Below are 17,889 nucleotides of genomic sequence, written 5' to 3'. Positions count from 1 at the left end.
GAGGGATCATTGCCAAAACATTTTTCAAAGTATTTCAGAATCAGCTATGTTCAAGTATTCTGTGATAGAAGTAGCATCGAAAGACCGTTCATTTTATTCCTTCTATTTGTATCGTTTCGCGTAGGCGTGGTCTCGCCGCTCCTGATTTCGGCACGGCCAAATTAGCGCCCCGGGAGAGCGATCTTCGCGTGGGCTCGCGGACGCATGTACGCCGAAACGAGCGGCGCTCGGTCGGCCGCTCGTTACACAGCTCGTTCCCGGAATCGAGCGATCGTCGCAAGGTAGAAGCGTGATTCATGGGATACGCGTCCGCTCCTGCTCGCCCCTCGTGTCATTCGTCCTCGTCGAAAGCGGTGAATTGCTGCTCGTTGCGACTCGTTGCGTTTCTCGCTAATGTCCCGTAATATTTCCGTAGTACGCCGCGGCGCGCCGATGACTAAGCCAATTTCGCGGTGTTCTTTTGATGCGAGCCGTGCGCCACGGTGTGCGTGCGCGATCCATAATGTATAGCGATCCAACGGCGAGCGCGTCGCGTGTTCCGTGCCACCGGATCTCTTAGCTCGGGGATTCCTGATCGATCGATCTCTCCTCCCAGATAGCGGAGCAAATAGCATTGACCCTAAAAACGCCGAGGCTGAGGCGTGCCGATCGAATGCATCCGTCTATCCGGGACCGAATCGATGCTCCTTCAACAATCTCTAGAATACGCCGAGAAGTAAATGTCGATTCGTCGAGCGGCTTTGAATCATGCTTCGTTTAACCGTTTACAGTCGGTGCCATTTTACCTCGAAATTTAAAATAGTTCTTCTGAACTGTAGCATTTCTATTTTATATAATCCGGGGCATTTTATAGATATGAAATTGTATTTCGTGACTCGTGCTGCATTTATGTTTTTAACAGTATTTTAGATATAAATAAATTTCATAATATTTCCAATTATTGATATACAATTTTTTAATTATTAATAGACTGCACAAGGGTTAATATGCTGTGCATATTATATGATCGGTGCAGATGAAAATATGTAAAATGATATATCTAAAATCATAGCTTTCCCTTTGATATCCTCTATTCGATGTCGCTGGACATAAATCAAGACGACTACAGAAGAATCATCTAAAGTGATCGATGAGGAAAGATTCGAGTGGACCGAGAGGCTTAACCGCCTGTTAACCCTTTGCACTGTAACGTCGACTTTTGACGCGACGACAATGCTTCCCTCTAAAACTCGAGTGACTCCGCAAAGTCCTCGTGCTTAATCAGCGAGAACAAATGAAATCAGGTTCGCCGGCAAGAAGTCGAGGCTCTCGTAGCCCAATGAGCTAATGGTTCGACGCTTTCATCCTCTCTATCGCGATATTAATTCGTAGGCTGCTTCGATATCGGCTCTTCCTGAAGAGTCTTCCGTCTTCATGGAGCGACCCGGCGAATTCATAACGGCAAAAGAATGATTTACGATTGTCGTAAAGAAATTAAACGGATCCACGTGCGGGTCCCCGCGTGATACGCCGCTTGTGAAATTTCGTTACGATTGGGCAACCACGGATCGAGCGACCCTGAAGACGCCCGAAAACGAGCGGCTCGTCCATTATTTTACCAATTCGCGCGGGTTACCGTTCCAATGGACAACGGGCCGCGCGACGCCTTCGAATGAATGACGGGAACGGTAATGTCTCTTACGTCGCCGCGAACAAATTCCTCGGTAGATTGAAATCATCTTTTCCCCGAGTCACGCTCCCACGACACGTTACAGTCGGCGGTGTTGCAGCGGCATTCAACGGCGATTACGTTCGTTTGCTCGACGCCGCGGCGGAACCACCTGAGCGAAAAAAAAAACAGAGGCATTCCAGCCTCTATTAATAATCGTCGACGGTGGCCGGGCTAAATCGTCGATCAATTTTCCGCGATCCTTTTCCGTGGGCAGAATATAACGAGAGTGGATCGGCCGAAATCAATGGACGGTTGTTGAAGCGGTGCTTGCGGAGTTACAAAATGACTTTCAAATTAGCAATTACGAAACACGCGAAGAGAAGGTTGCGGTATCGAATGACAACCGACTACGGTCGGAATTCCAGCACTATTAATAAACCTCGAGTGCGTTGTCGATCATACCGCAAATAAATTCTCTGTAAACTTTCCAATGGCTAGTAAATAAAGGAACTAGATCGGTTACGATCGGTGGGACTACGTCGAGGATCGCTTCGAGGAGTTGCGAAACGACTTTCAAATTAGCAATTATTAGACGCACGAGAAGAAAATTGGCTCCACGTTTAACATCTTAAAGGCGCGCTTAGGCGCGGTTGTTTTACTTGAAAAGGTCACGTTCGGTGGACTATTCGTGGAACGATGTTTCCATGAATGTTCGGAGGATAAAGAAGCAGGATGGTCCGGATCTGAAGGGAGACGTTTGGCGGAAAAATTGGGCCAATAAACGAGTGGAGTAGGGACCTGTTGCCGGCTCGGTCGCGGCGAGCATACGGATCTCGGGGTAGGAATCCCGTCAAGGACTGGTGGCCGGAAGGAAACGGAGGCAGGAGGCGAAGCCAAAGCCAGCCCCCGAAGGACCTCGGGACGATCTGTGTCGACGTTGACGTCGCCGCCGCCGCCGCCGCCGTTGCCCATCATCGACACCATCGACACCGGCCGTCTCTCCTCGTGTGTCCGGAGGAGTTACAGGGATGCCATGCCGGTGAATCGCTAAAAATGAAGAAGCCCCATACCGGGGCAGAGTCTCGCTCGTCCAACGAACTCGACGATCGAGAAGGATCGCGACGTTCCCAAGGCCGAACGTGTCCCCCTGAAACCGCTAGATCGGCCGTGGGGCACGGCCGCGCACCGCGCACCGCGCGCGTCAATAGCGACAAAGCGTTCGGAACCGCGGTTTCGCGATCGCTTGACCATCCGAGCCGCCTCTTACCCGAGGGGAGAAACCGATCGAGAGGGAAAACGGCTCCGCTACCGTTTCGAACGCTGGGGATGGGGGGGGGGGGCGGGGGGGGGGGGGGGGCACTGCGACCTGTAGTACTGCGCAGCTCCGATCGGAAACGGGCAATCAACCGCCACCAGGAAAATCTCACGAAAATCAAAACGATTTTCATCAATCTTGGTCCTCGAAAATTCGATGGACTTTGCTTGGAATTCGACGGTATAGTGGGGCGGTAGGATTAAAAAATTGGAATTAATTTCTCTCAATTTCGATGAATTAATACGATAGTTGTTATTTCGAATAAACAGAAATCTAAGTAATAGAAATCGAGAAAAATCCAAAAAATTTCGTTCCAATTTTACAAGACTGATGAAAGCTTAGACCGGACGTCACAAAATCGAATTTACTGTATTTGAATAACCTCCTGCAGACGAGGATTTTTTAACAACTTGAAATAGCTGGTACAGCAAAGTGTTTATTTTTCTCTGGGTATTTAAACAATTCGACATTGAAAATGCAATTGAAAACTTAATCGAGCTATTTTTATTTTTTATTCGAAGTTCTGGTTTAATCGTCGGATCGAAAGAATTTGTTTTGGGACCGGACAACATAATTCGGAGCAGGCTTGCGTAACACCGTGGCCATTTCTCATTCGGTTCGCGAAGAAACGGTTCAGGTTTACCCTTGATTATCCGATGCGCGTTCGAGACGCAATAAAGGTGTCTCGTGTTGCATCAGCGAGAGAACTTTTCAACCTGGACGGGCCCGGGGCACCTGCGTATGACGTTGCAATTAAAGCAACTTTGTGGACAGGTGATTATTTGCGCGGTGCAAAAAGTTGCGCCAGATTCGCGACGCTGTTCCGAAACAAAAGTGCGGCGAAGTCGTCGGTAATCGAGGACCGCATTCCGTTGCTACATAATATCGTGGATTTAGATCGTTACGTCCTTCCGCGGGAAAATCCAGGCTATTTTAGAAGATGCGACAAAAACTGTAATGTCGTCCGTCTGATGCAAGCTCGGATGCAAGCTGATGGATGACGGAGAATTTTATGGTTTTTCTCCAAAGTTTACTCATCTCCCCGAGCGGAGCGATGCGTCGCTGAATTACCAGCAACCGTGCATCAGAATATTAATCTGTCTACCGATTGGCAACGCTTAATAAAATATCTTGATGCTAATAATGCTGACCACCGGCCAGAACGAAAACTGATTAACACCCTTGGATATCTTGGATTCCAATTCGCGACACGGCTTTCATTTTGAAAGTTAACATTTAAGGAAATTCAACTGTATAAATAAAAATTCATCTGTTTAAATAAAAATTCATCAGTTTGAATAAAAATTCGACTATTTGAATAAAAATTCATCTGTTTGAATAAAAATTCGACTATTTGAATAAAAATTCAACTATTTGAATAAAAATGCAACTATTTGAATAAAAATTCAGCTCTCGTATGAATCTGTCAAAGCGATCAAATTTTGAAAATTATTTTTGTGAAGAGGTTATCAATGAGAAAGAATTTAACAACTTGTTGACTATTGTCTACACTCGAGTACACTATGAGCGAGTAGTTAATTGCGGAGCATGGTTTCATTTCAAGATGAAAGAATGCGGTGTAATGAGAACCGCGAAGTAGATACTTCAGGAAAATAATGTTACTTCGACCTACACAGTACGATAGCATCGAGCGTGCACTATATTTCTGGAACTAGAGCAAAATAATGTTATCTCTCGGCATTTGGCGTGGTGCGCGCGGTCTGTTTGAGAAGTTCCCAACCCACTTCTTTTCGGAGAGATCTTACCAGCACGAGTTTCAAAATTCCAGCACCATCGAACAAAATACATTTGTCCGTACCGAATGAATTCATAAAAATTGAAGTTTTATTTCTTTGGATTCGATACAATTGGAGCTGAGATTGATTTCAAATAGCGACGATTTCTTTAAAACTTCAATCACTCCCCAACCTATTCAATTTGCAATTATAATTGGCCGAGTAAATAAATAATTACAATGCAACCGATCGGTAATCAGTATTTCGTGGTTTTTCATTGGCGCAGTCGCGACTCAAAATTCGTCCCATCTTTCGATCGGAATCACGCGTGAAGTTTCTTGAAGGAGCAGCTCGGCAAAATGCATATGCAGCGTCGAAATAAACCACGTAACCCCGTTTCGGGTTGAGTAACGTCGCCGCAGCTGTTCCTTTATTACGATACATCCCGCGCGTCCCAGATCGGGAAAGGAACTGCCTGCCCTTCCTCCCGACCTTTGCAGATGCACATCGCGATGCACATCGCAACAAAGCCAATAATTACCTTGGCGGGACGTGCGCTCCGGCACGGCCGCCCCGATCGCTCGATATCGTTTGTTAACGACGCTGGTTCCTAGGGATTAACGGCGCCTCACGCAGGATTATCGGCGGCCCGCGAAAAAATGCCGACCTACGACTCCGCCGCCAGCGAGGATCACCTTTCTTTCGCCCCGTACCACACCGCCCCTGCGCCCCTCCCTCGCACACGGAATCTATCGGCCCATCGGCATTGTTGGCGCGGTCATTATTATTAATGTCTTCATTATGCGACTCGCGGTGCCGTCTAACTGCCGTCGGTCCGCTGGGATCTCCAGATGGAGGAGCATAAAGCAATCACAATTTTCCTGCGCACATAATTCGTACAACTCTTGATAAAAAGTTCTATAAAGGCATTAACCGAATTAGTAGCCGCGCTGAAAATTTTTCAGGTTCCTCTCAAACTTATTCTAACCCTAAACCGAATCTAGAATAATCTAAAATGATCTCTAATCTCTTCTGTATAAATTTCCTCTCGCTTTGGTAATATACAAACTTAACATTGACAACCTTGTAATGCAAAGACGTTTTTCTAGAATCGATTCTGGGAAATTTAGAAAGCCTGGACCGCGTGCAACGGGACGAAAGGGAAAGCGGCGGTAGAGGCCGGGAAAGGAGGAGTCGCCGGGCCCCGGTGGAAAAAAAAGATGTACAGGCCGGTGTTCCCTCAATAATATCCGGAAATGGGGGACCGTTTAGGGGCACGCACACAGGCAGCGCGGGACGCACCCGTTACCGGGGCTAATCACGTGGGAACGAAACCGCGAGTCCGGGACTCCGCAATGTTTGGTGCCGGTGCTCGGATGGGTCTTCTCGAAAGTCGAAACGCGTTTTCGATTACCCGCGAAACCACGCATACCCGTGGTTTCTAGAGCTTCCTCCGGTGGTACCCACACTTTCGCGCTACCGACGTTGCGCGAAGGAATTCCACCCCTTCCGCCCTCTATTTCTCATCTTCTCGCCTTTGGCCGATGCATCGTTTCCTAAGCGTCCCATGGAATGCGCTAGAAACTTAGACGAATTCTTTCGAGAAGCGCCGTTCACATAATCTCCAGTTAACGCGAGCATTTTCCTACCGCCGATATCAATTTTCCAAGGTACATGTTTTCAACGTCCAAGGTATAATTCTTCGCACGAAGTAAACTGCCAAAAGTTTATTTAATAGATAGTTCTAGCTCTTGTCGCTGACTCATCTCTCGATTCTTGATGTCACGATGACAAACGTAACAATCAGTTTGTCGATCCGAGAGAGTCACCCTGGTGTCGCGTGTGACCATCGATCGACGGCTGAGTCAAATTCTTCCCCGTTACTCAGAGCCCGTCTGGGAAATTCGCTCGGTCACGCAACCACCGATTAGGTTTGCCCGCGTTTCGCGATTACCAGGCTAGTTTTATGAGCTTTCGAACGATCGCAGAAGCTGCAGGCGTGTCCAAATAGAGCGCGGAGCTTTGAAGTCGACGTGCGGCTACGGCACAGAGCGAGAGGAACACTCGGCTCCCTACACAGTCCGATTCGTTGATATTGCTGCTTCAGAGAATATTGAAAATATCGAAAAACTCGAGCGGGAATCGATCAAACCTGACCAACTTCCAAGCTCTGGAGAGACCCTTTTGCGAGCAACGATGCCACACGGGGGAAAAGAAAGAGCGGAACTGGGAGAACGAGGCGAATTAATTGGTACCAATAGCGATCTTCGAGTTAGATAATTTAATACCACGTTGTACTCAGTTAAATTAAATAATGTAATTAAAGCCAGGATTATATGTTAAGGAACCATTGTAGTAACCGCTTAGGGTTGCTACGTCTTGGTTTCGTTTATAAATTAAAAACCAATTTCCGTCGATTTCCTTCGACCCCTATTGAATGCAATACCTCGGACGTCGCTGCTCGTGAAAAGACCTGCGTCGGGAGCCCACGCGGCGCCACGGCCATCAAAAGTAGAAGATGGTGAATTTGTACGGAGGGTCTGACTGAGTCTCTCAACGTATCTTTGCCTGTAATAACCCATGACTTGCCAGTCCCCAATTTGGACATGCCTGGCCTAGATACAATTGACTATGCTAATTTATAAAAACGAAATCCTCTCGTTTGCCTCGTTTCTGTTGACACTGACGTTGCTGGTTGTCGTTAACCGATGGTCGATTGTTCCTCGCTGCCTCGAGAAAAGGGGTTCACCATTCGAGCACGCCGGGAATGTACTTGTCGATGAGCTTCTCGTAGTACGGCCACAGCTTCTCGATATCGGGAACGTCGTCGCTCTTCGTGTATAGGTCGTATTTGCTGGAAAACGAGATCGTGATCGTTGGGTCAGTCTCCACGGGAAACTGATACCAGCATGACGACTTTTAAGAGTGGAAACTGCGACTGAGTTTCGCCTTGATTGCGATTAGAAGATCGCGATTAGATTTGCTGAGCTGGTAGCTAGCAGCCTGAATATTTACTTGAACTTGTTGATCCACTCGAGCAACTTTATGTCCTCGCTGGTGCAGAAGTGCATGTAATCGCCGCCCGTGTGCCACGGGTAGAACGAATGGTAGCGGATCATGCAGAGCGCTTCCTCCGGTAACTTGGTCTTGTTGTGCACCAGGACTCGGTACAGATACTCGTCGTGGCCCCAGGACATCGTCAGCTTCTCTATTCCGCACTTAGGGGCGTACATGCCGTATTTGGTGCTGGAACGATCGAACGCTTGTTGGAAGTCCTTGTTTTTATTTAAAAAATGTACAGATTGTAAGAGTTACTTGTAGCGCGAGTCCTTGCCATCGGGGTTGTCATCGAAGGTACTGTCTCTGTAGACGATCGAGTTGGCCCAGGCGCATCCGACTGGGAACGTGTCTCCCACCACGGCCCATTGAGGCTCGTCATAAAACGCCATTACCTGGACAAAATACCTATTATCCTCTGTTCAAGGTTTTTTCTTTGATCCACGGTTATTGTACATTCTCCATTGAAATCAATCGCATACTTGAGCAATTCGATTTTACCTTGCCCAAATCGTGAATCAAACCGGTCAAGTGGAACCAATCCAAGTCCGGATGCTCTTTCCTGATGGACTCCGCGGTTTGGAACGCGTGCACGATGTTCGGCAAGCTGGTGTCCGGGTCGCTCTCGTCTACCAGGTTGTTCAGCTTGATCAGAGCGTCCTTCACTGTCATCTTGAATTTATTGAAGCGCAGCCAGTCGTTCATGCGGGCTAAAACCAAAGATTTTTAGTAACTCGTTATCCGAGTAGCTACTTTGAAAAGAGATTACAGTGACTTTAAATTATTTAATTTTTTCTATTTAGGGCGATCTAATTAATTTTGATAATTGGTGAGTAATTTCTGATTATTGGACTGTGCTTTGCAACGGAATGCTCACCTTGCACGAAATCAACGGTCTGATGCGTATGCATTTTGCGATAGGTGTTCCGAACGCGTTCTTTGAGCGGATCCTCGGTGTCCTCCGAGAAGTTCCTGAACTGGCTCTCCAATTTCCCAGAGTGCACCGGCTCCGGACGATACTTGTCCGAAGGATCCAGGATGGTTTGCCTCTGCGGCTGCGACTGTCGATTAAAATCGTCATTACAATTCTTTACACGCCTGTAGCTACAATCCCGAGATAATATCGTGGCGCATTCCCAACGTCGCATTTCAATCGAAAATTTTCCAAACTTTTATCGATTAGTTTTATCGATCCGCATACCGAACGTTCGGACGATAGGTGGTTAATCCGGATGAGCTCTATCAAAAAACGACACTATCAGTGCAAAGTAAGCACTCCTGGATAACTATCTCCTGACTTCGATATTGTTAACAGCCGTTCTTGGAATTTTACTCCTGCCTTTATCAATTCTCGAGAGCAATACGAAATTTCTGTTTTCAAAACTTCACATCTTGGAATATTTTGAGATACTTTACAAAGTAGTACGAGTGCGGGTTCGTCGCGATCCAACGTCCGCAAAATTTATTGATCGCGATTGTCTTGCACAATTCTAATAGACAAGAATAGTACAGAGAGATCCCTTGCGAAAGATAACAATGGAATAGTCGAAATAAGACGCCTACGACTTCAAATATTAGTTCAGGCTTAGTCTAGTTCTTGCCGACGATAATGCCCGTGTGTCATTTGTTGAAAAACATCGGATCTTCGAACGCGCTTTAAAATCATTTTCGCAGTCAATAGTAAGCATGATCCAAATTTTCCCTGATCTCCTACCGCCTCGAATTCTTTTACAAGTAAATTATTTTTGCGTAATACTCCCCGATTAACGAAAGTGTTTCCATAACAAGTCAGGATGAAAACAGCGAGGAATGACAAAGAAAATGCAAAAAGTAAGGAAAAGCAAAGAAAATCGATCGTCGACTCGGCTGACAGGATCGAACGCGGGAAACCCGACGCCAGTCGTCGGCGGTGTTATCGACTCGCCGGTTTTCGTAAATACTCACAATCGTCTTGGCCGACATCTGTCTCTGTGCTTGTGTATCCCCGGTTGATGTGGAGTATCCAACACTGACTGACTGAGTCTCGTGCGACCGAGCTAACTTATAAATCTGAGGCAAGTCACCCTTGACCTCCGCTTGATCAAAGTGTGGTCACGTGTGGAATAATTCGATACACGCTATCTCGGCCTAACACATTCGCGAGCGTTTCTAAAAAGTCTAACAAATCAGATAAAAGAAAAAAAGGCCCCATGGAATTTAACGACTGTCTTATCGCGGCGTGTTCGCCAGCATCCCCGCGAGTTTCCGACCGGCCCGCTGGCGATCGATCGGCCTGGATGCCGTGGATCCACCGAAACTGTACGGCTTTTCGTTCTCGGAATCGTTGCAATTAGGGAATCGCATATTTTATTTGATATCTTATAGCACAGTTCGTGGAAAATATGCGAAGCAGTGAATCGCGAAGTTTCAATGAAGTGCAGTGTCAACTATTTTATGGTTTGGGCGCGAGATCCGTATTACAGCGAAAGAGGATCCATTAACTATAGGTGTTTTTATTATGGAATTATTGCAACTGGAAAACTGTGTTTCTAAAAAATTAAAAACAGTGTAAATTACGGATTTCCACAGAAATCGATGTTACACTAAAAAATGAGGCGTCAAAACTGGAAGATTTTTTGTCTTGGAATTATTGCAATTAACGAACTGTTTTAGTGTAAAATTCCATAATTTTGCAACTCGCAGCGTCGGAATGATAACAGTGCAAATTACGATCCTGGATTTCCACGGAGATCGGCATTATGTAAAGTCTGACTAACAACGGTGAAAATTACGTTTTTTTGTAATTTCCCTAGGATCGATGTTGCGCGGTAAAGGTTCGAAATTGCAGGCGGTCTCGCCCTCATCGGGATTTCCGCGGTTCCAAGGCCGCGCTCGCCACGCAGAAGTCGATCAGGAAGAAAATAAAAGCGCGCTGTGTTTATGTAAGCGACAAAGGACACAAACGTGCGTAAAAGATGAGACGCCGGTTCGTGAATGCCGGTCTTTATTCGACGATAAACCTAAATCACTTGGAACTAGAATTGGTCTGAGAATTGATAACAAAACAAAAAAATGAGTACGTATCGTTGTTTCCCTAAAGGAACGGTCTATTCCGCGGGAGATTAAATTCCCGCCCGTGATCGAATAAACCTGTAACGAGACGAGATAAAACTTTCCTTTGATCTTTGACACTCTAAATTGCACGAATTCGATCGGTCCAATTCCATCCGAGTCGCGTGCGACGACGGTTCTTTGACCGTCGGCGCCACGGCGGTCGTCCGCGACCTACTCGTCATCGGTGAATTACCGTAATTAATCTGTCCGCCGTGGAAAACACGGAGTCGCACCTTTTGTCATCGGCGAATCTAGCATTCGTGGACTCGTAACGGTGCCCGCGCGATTCTAACGAGACGATACGAGCGTCGGCGCATCGCGTCGATCGTGTCCGACTTCCCGCTCTAATTAGCTGGTTCTTTGCGGGAGCTGCTATCGTCAAACTTGAATTATTTGGATTCGCAGAACCGGACGAATCATTGAAGTTCGCGGAATCGGTACACGGAGAATTCTAGAGCTCCGCCGACCTTTACAACCGTTTACACCTATTCTAGAACTAAGCCTCCGGAGCTTCGTCTATTTTCATGTTTACGTTTCGATCTTTACGAGAATTGTGAAGCGAACTGCTTCATGAAAATGATTAAATGTTACGTAAAATTTCTTTACGAAACGGTTTACTATTCGCATAAAAATTCGCAGTCTAAGATACATAGAATAAATGGAAGCGACTCAAAAGATAGACTAAATGAGAACTAAAAAATTGCGAATGAATCACTCTGACGAGAGTTAATCGTGCATGTGACTCCCACGTGCTGTCTCGTTTGAGGGGCAATTTTTCTATAAAAGTGGCGAGTCTTTCTCCTAATCGCGGCAACCGTGAATAATTAATCAGGTAGGAAGGAAAGCAATTCTTTCTTTTCCTGCTCGCCTTGAAGAATTTCATACGGGGAACACTTCCCCTCGGCTTCGTTGGACCATATGAAAATAAGATAATGATACTGCAATTATGCAATTATAATGTAATCGGTGATGCTCTCGAGGCCAGGTGTCGGCACGCGCGCAGTTCGCACGAGGGCGCGTATCACTTCTGCGTAGTTGAGACGGCGTGTTCTCGATTTATTAAACTCAATTAGGCGGCAATTGATTTGACGCGAAAAGGAATACGGTTTCCCGGGGCAGCTTATATTCGATCGGTGTTAAATGCATAAAGCATCGGCGCTATTTTCAGACCTAGGAAGAACTGCTGGCTTACTTATTTAGATGCCGGAGGAGAGAGAGAGAGGAGCCGTGTTAGGGCGAGGTGTAGGGTGCGGCATGAGAAAAGGAAGAGGAGACCCGATGATAAAGAGCTCTTCAGCCGTTATCCAAAGCGCGGACGATGCATCTGCGAACAAGAGAGTCGGCGCTTACGTTGGATCAAGTACTATGCAACAAGCATTACGCACGCGAGCGCGTGGAATACTTTAATTTGATAACCTTTGATATTGTGCGGCGTTCGATGCACCAGCGCGGCTAAGCGGATGAACCCTGATCCAAACGATCCAAATATTTTTCTTCCCGCGTGAATTTTCGTGTTCTCTTCGCAGACTAACGTTTCTCTGTGACGTAAAGTTGATTACGTTCAGTACCAGAATGGAATTTAATCGAACGGTGCTGTAACAAGTAAACTACTGATTGAATTATTCTGGGACTTGCGGTTACCAAATATCTGCTCATTTGTTTACAGTATCGTACCGACAACATAATCATTTCTCTGCGTTAACTTTGACAACAGTTTAATCAAGTTGTTGACGCGCTTCCCAAGGTGACTGTATATTTATATCAATACTATAACTTTTCAATTAAGGTTTGAGGATCTGATCCGATAGAATCTAGGAAATTAGGAGATCGCTCGTGGACTAAGGACCTTGATTGTTATTGTTGCGCAAGGCGATAAACGAACAGTCGGTTACATACAAGATCGTTCGAGCGTGGTTCTTACTCTTCAATCCTTTTTATTTCCTTCTGTTTTGTTTCTTGGACAAAAGTTGTATTAAAATTATCGTCTGGACGATAATAGCTGTGGTTTACCCACCAGCATGTTTGCGTGTATGCGGTGTGTATTGTGTGTACGTTTGTATGTATGCATGTATTGTATGCACGCACGTATGTACGTACGCGCACGAATATATATACAATTTTACACGTAGAAAGTTATCGAAAGTACGAATTAAGGCGAGCTCGAATCCGAGTAGGAGGAATTGCTTCCCTTTCGTCGCGCGCTGTGGTGGTGCCTCCGAGACGGCGTCCTTGATCGGGATCTATGCTTTGACGAGGATTTCTTGCTCTTCTTGGACCGATGCGATCGGGAACTGCTCGGACTGTCGTGGCTGCTGTAACCGGAAGCGGAACTAATTAGGGACAAAATATTACAAGATCGACCCGTCGGTGTTTCACGTGAGCTGTATCTGGGTCACGGAAGCCTCGATTCAGAGCACATGACTCATACGTGGGTCACGAGTCTCTGAAACTCATTACTGCTTACAGGAACAACGGACGTATTAATCTTCGATCGACCAGAGAACGCATAAAATCTAATCAAACCGAAGCCGACTGCTTTCTGAGAATCGTGTCACGTGTTCTCTAAATATCTTCTAAATATTAAAGCTTTTGCTACCAAAAAGTAGCCTTTATAGGTATAACATTACAAACGAACATATTGTTATTCAAAAGCTGAAAGTTCTTTAAACATGATGCTATGAATATACTTTAACGCGAAACATGTACTACGGACGTCGTAAGAATATTTTTGATGAAGAATTGAATTATGTATCAAAGTTTTATATTTATACTAGAAATGGAATACCTTCTGTGGGTGCTTTTCTTTTTCTTGTGCTTCTTGTGATACTTTTGCCTATCGCTGTGACTACGGCTTCCATCAGGACTCCTCGACCGAGGCCTTGACCTTTTGCCAGTGAGGTCTGCGCTCTTCAATCTGTCCATCAAGGAGTTACCACCGGTTCTTGAGTCGGAGGACTTCCCATCTTCAAAAGACGGAGAAGGTGTAGGCGACGGCAGTGAGTGGACTTCGTCAGAGTCGTCCTTTCTTGTAGATTGAACTGTTGTTCCCGTTGTTTTTGGTAATACGGAAGACTGTATCTGACTGAGAAATGCTGCAGCTTTCTTTTTCCTCTCCAATTGAAGCTGTCTCTCTCTGGACGTAGCGGCCAGCTTGTCCCTCGCCGCTGCGACCAGCTTGTCTTTGATCCTGTCCTCGGCTTGCTTGTGCCTGATTTCCTTCTGACAGTCTTCGAGAATCTCATCCGTGAGGTCCACCAGTTCCTTCTCCTCGTTCCTCGTCTTCTTGTCCGACCGCCAGGCATCCTTGTCCGAACCGGGCATAGAATTCTGCTCACTGTTCTGTGGCGAATTGGGTTTCGAGTTTCCATCTTTATTTTCGTTGTCCAACTCGTCATCGCTCTCCTCCAACGGGAGGGCGCTCCTCTTCTCTATCACCCCAGTCTCGCCGTCTTTCGGCTTCTTAATCGAAAACGACACTGTGGTAATCTGCTTGGTTCCTGGTGCGACCTGCTTCGTCCTCGTGTCGCACTTCTTTTTCGCCTGGATCATCTTCACCCTCTTCTGAACCTCCTCCATCCGTTGTTGCTTCTTCTGCAGCTCCTCCAGCTTCTTCTGTTTTTCCTCGAGCGGCTCCTGTTTCTGTAGTAACTCCTCCTCCGTAAGGACCTTTGGATTTATAGCACCTTCGTAGATCGTCAGCTTGTGCGCGTAATAGCCGTGATACTGATGCGACAGCTCGAGGAAATTGAACCTCGGGTCACCTTTGTTTTTCACTATCGCTTCGAAGTCACGGCCATTCTTTGCCACGTAACTGGCCATTTTGTCGATGACTATCTGGACGTCCGCGGGCGGCACGATGAACGAAGGTCTGCTCAATTGCTTCTGCGGCGTGGACCCATAAGGAACCAACGGTGAAGGTGGCTCTATTGTCGATGCGTGCACCGCAACCATGTCAACAGACGGAGGTACGCTTACGATAGCTAGTGGACCTGTTGATTGCACTTGTCCGTTTGGTCCGTACACCACAGGACCGTGAGAATACTGTACTGGTGCAGGATAAGGATTGTAACCCTGCATAAATAAAATATGTATTAATCTTTCCATTCCTGAAGTAGCTGCACTGCCTGCGTTGAAGTTGATCAACATAGCAATAATCCAACTCACTTGTCCAGGCATAGGATGATAATATCCGAGAGCAGGAGCCGGTGGCTGAATAGGTGTTTCAGGTAATTGCGGCACCTTCGAGGGTGGAGGTTTCCCCGTGATTTTATTCACCAACATCGAATAAGCGCAATCAGCGGATGGTTTGTATTGTATGCTGGGTATACTTGGAGCCTGTAAATAATCGTTGTTATTAACTCCAGTAAATTTATATTGTTTCTTTTTAATTCCCAAGTACGTACCGCTTCGATCTTGGTGAACGATGGCGCCAGACTCGGATGCAGATACGATTCGTCATCCTGATCCGACGATCCTTCTTCGTGTTCTATCATTGAAAAGAATACAAGTAAGTAGAACATGCCCGTGCACTATCGCTCTAATGCTTCCTACGTATCACACAGAGATCGATGTACATTAACAAATATGCGTAGAAGTACTTACGGCAAGAAAAACTAAGTAGAATTCAAAGTAGATGTGGGTAATCAAATCCTGTTTTAAGTCGCTTCAATCATTTCAACTCAATAATATCAAAAGTGAACAACATTACTAGTAAGATGTTGCCTTAAACAAAAACAATATGCGTACCGGATTCCTCTTTTTCAGGCTGCTTTTCGGGATTGTACTTTCCGCTCTTGATCGTATCCAGTATGAATCTGTAATACGGGTGAAGGCGTCCGTCTATCGATAAAAACGAAAACTGTGGATTGTTTGCTTGCTTCGCTTTAATCAAGATCTCCATTTGGCCCCCTTGACGACTTATGAACAACGCTGTTTTTGTTATGATGGCATTTAGTTTCTGTGTCTCCGGCTGTTGAAGAATATAACATCTGGTTAATAGAAACTCTCCTTTCTATTTACGTCAACATTTTATCGACTACCTACCAATGAAATACCGTCTGGTATTTCCAGCTCGGGTGGTGGAACGAACGCCTGGTCCTCTTCTTGGGAACCCTCGGACTGTTTTGGACTTTGGGAATCTTCGCATGCGACTTTCGATCCGTTTCCTTCCTCGTTGTAATTATACGCTACCTGACTATACGCGGTTTCCGAATCCAATGCTTGATGCAGTCGTTTCATTTCCTCTTCTGAAATTGTAATTTATTACTTTGAGTTCTTCGACTTGAGTTCTGTAAGAATAAGTGTCTGCAACTTACCATGGTACACGGAATCGTCTATGTCGCTGTTGTAAAGAGACCGATACCGTTCTTCGTCGCATAGCTGTTCCACTTTAAGCTCTTCCTCCGTAAGGATAGTACGCTGATCGAACCCACCTGGCGGTGGTTCGTATATCCTTAAGTCCCCCAGAGCTCCGCGTCCATCGTATCTATACACATACAATAACGTAATTAAAGAAGGAAAATGAAAGGCGTCTTGTAGAGTTTATTTGGTCGATCTCGGCATCTGAAAGTTATGTTCACGAAGCAAACCCCGTGTCAAAGTCATTCCTCTGAAATAGAATACAGTTATACAAAACTCTATGACATACTATTACATTTGCCGTATTTATCTATACGTTAATCATTGCAGGCACGTAGCATACAGGAAGGTCGGCTAAATGATACAATAACAGTTTTTTAAAAACAGTAATAGCAGATATTGTAATCACTACGTCATGAAGTTTTGGTGTAACCCAGACAGACTGTGTGTACCGAATCTCAAAGAATGTTTACCGCTATCTAACGCACTCGTCATAATAAATATATTTTCAAGAGATTTTAGTGTACATTATTATTTTTACATAAATGGCAATCGGCAAAATCTATCCATACCATGATTAATGTGAAACGCGTTGAGTGCCTATGCCGGGTACGGCCGAATCTAGAACGCTAATACATACCATGCTGAGCGATTGTAGTACCTACAATCGTCAGCTGCCGTTTGTCTCTCTACGCTGTGTCTCACCTTGCTGCTGCGCCGACGGTCAGCCGTAAGCACCAACGTCGCGAGAGAGCACTTGCTCTACGGGCGTGTAGAGCGCGTAACCGCGCATCCACACCGCCTGTTCACAGCCAAGACACCTGCAGAAACCTTAAACAGTCTCCAGATTGCTTATCCATACGTAAACCGTTTGTGGTAGTGCTTTTTTTATTTTTTCGAACAGCTGCACAGTTTGCTCAGTTTAGTCGGACATCAGTTCTTCTAAAGGTTACATGTACGGTGTGCGTTTTATGCAAGAATTAAATATCCTAGATGATAAAGTTTGTCTAGGTTAGGGAAACGGACCTGTCTATTTTCAACGTGTTATCGCCCATCCATGGTATCAAATGCTTTCCTTGATCAATCATTTTCGCCTTGTCATCATCTCGAAATAATTTGCAGCTATATCCAAACACCAACAGCTCCTGCGGCTCCTCTTCTCCATTCTTTTTACGTAGGATCCCCGAATCAACCATCCAACGCTGACTTTTCGATGCCGCCATTTTCCAGCTACTGAACCTTTAACGTCTGTCTCTCACCTTGTATACAAGAAACATCCAACAAAGCTGGGATTATGTAAAAGCATATATAGAACGGCTCACACGTTTTGTACACACCTATGCACAGCATAGAATACGTACAGGAACATAGATGTGCGTAAAAGATTTCCTTTTCTACACGATGAGAGCTCGCCCTTACATTTATGGTAGAATAAATGGGTTCTAATATTACACACGTCATGGCCGCAGTAGCATACACTAGCGAGGGTCGGTATAGAAATTTTCTCTACTCCGATTGGCTGACTGTTCACTGCTAAAACAGGATCCACTGCGGATTGGATACACAGTAAGTAGTGGAGATGTACGCGCCACCTTAGGGAATACGAAAAAACATACAGAAATAAATCCCATTACATTTAAAATTCATAACGCTGTCTCATATTATAGTTCTACCATCTA

At 45.6% G+C, this 17,889-nt stretch overlaps 3 protein-coding genes across 6 annotated transcripts in view; all 3 read right to left on the bottom strand.

Annotated features, from left to right (window-relative positions):
• Mav (TGF-beta domain-containing family member maverick) overlaps positions 1-17,889 on the bottom strand; it is a 120,786-nt gene that overhangs the window by 35,452 nt on the left and 67,445 nt on the right. The window lies entirely within an intron of this gene.
• Miox (Myo-inositol oxygenase) lies at positions 4,794-9,795 on the bottom strand. Its single transcript, XM_078192943.1, has 6 exons — positions 9,704-9,795; positions 8,637-8,820; positions 8,261-8,469; positions 8,018-8,154; positions 7,718-7,948; positions 4,794-7,556 (listed from the first exon to the last, which is right to left on the bottom strand). Exons 1-6 carry the CDS (start codon positions 9,719-9,721, stop codon positions 7,448-7,450), a joined length of 888 nt encoding a protein of 295 aa, XP_078049069.1. The 5' UTR covers positions 9,722-9,795; the 3' UTR covers positions 4,794-7,447.
• Su(w[a]) (suppressor of white-apricot) lies at positions 12,757-17,457 on the bottom strand. 4 transcript variants are annotated; one of them, XM_078192716.1, is made up of 8 exons: positions 17,237-17,457; positions 16,168-16,337; positions 15,896-16,098; positions 15,599-15,821; positions 15,256-15,338; positions 15,017-15,187; positions 13,638-14,923; positions 12,757-13,164 (listed from the first exon to the last, which is right to left on the bottom strand). In XM_078192716.1, exons 1-8 carry the CDS (start codon positions 17,431-17,433, stop codon positions 13,002-13,004), a joined length of 2,496 nt encoding a protein of 831 aa, XP_078048842.1. In that variant the 5' UTR covers positions 17,434-17,457; the 3' UTR covers positions 12,757-13,001. The 4 variants fall into 4 exon arrangements, with proteins under 4 accessions (XP_078048842.1, XP_078048843.1, XP_078048844.1 ...); XM_078192717.1 differs by having other exon boundaries at positions 12,757-13,161; XM_078192718.1 differs by having other exon boundaries at positions 16,916-17,378.

Source organism: Augochlora pura, chromosome 10, assembly GCF_028453695.1.
Source record: "Augochlora pura isolate Apur16 chromosome 10, APUR_v2.2.1, whole genome shotgun sequence".
NCBI classification, from domain to species: Eukaryota; Metazoa; Arthropoda; class Insecta; order Hymenoptera; family Halictidae; genus Augochlora; species Augochlora pura.
The sequence above is the reverse complement of the archived record's forward strand: the minus strand, read 5'-3'. Positions and strand labels throughout refer to the sequence as shown.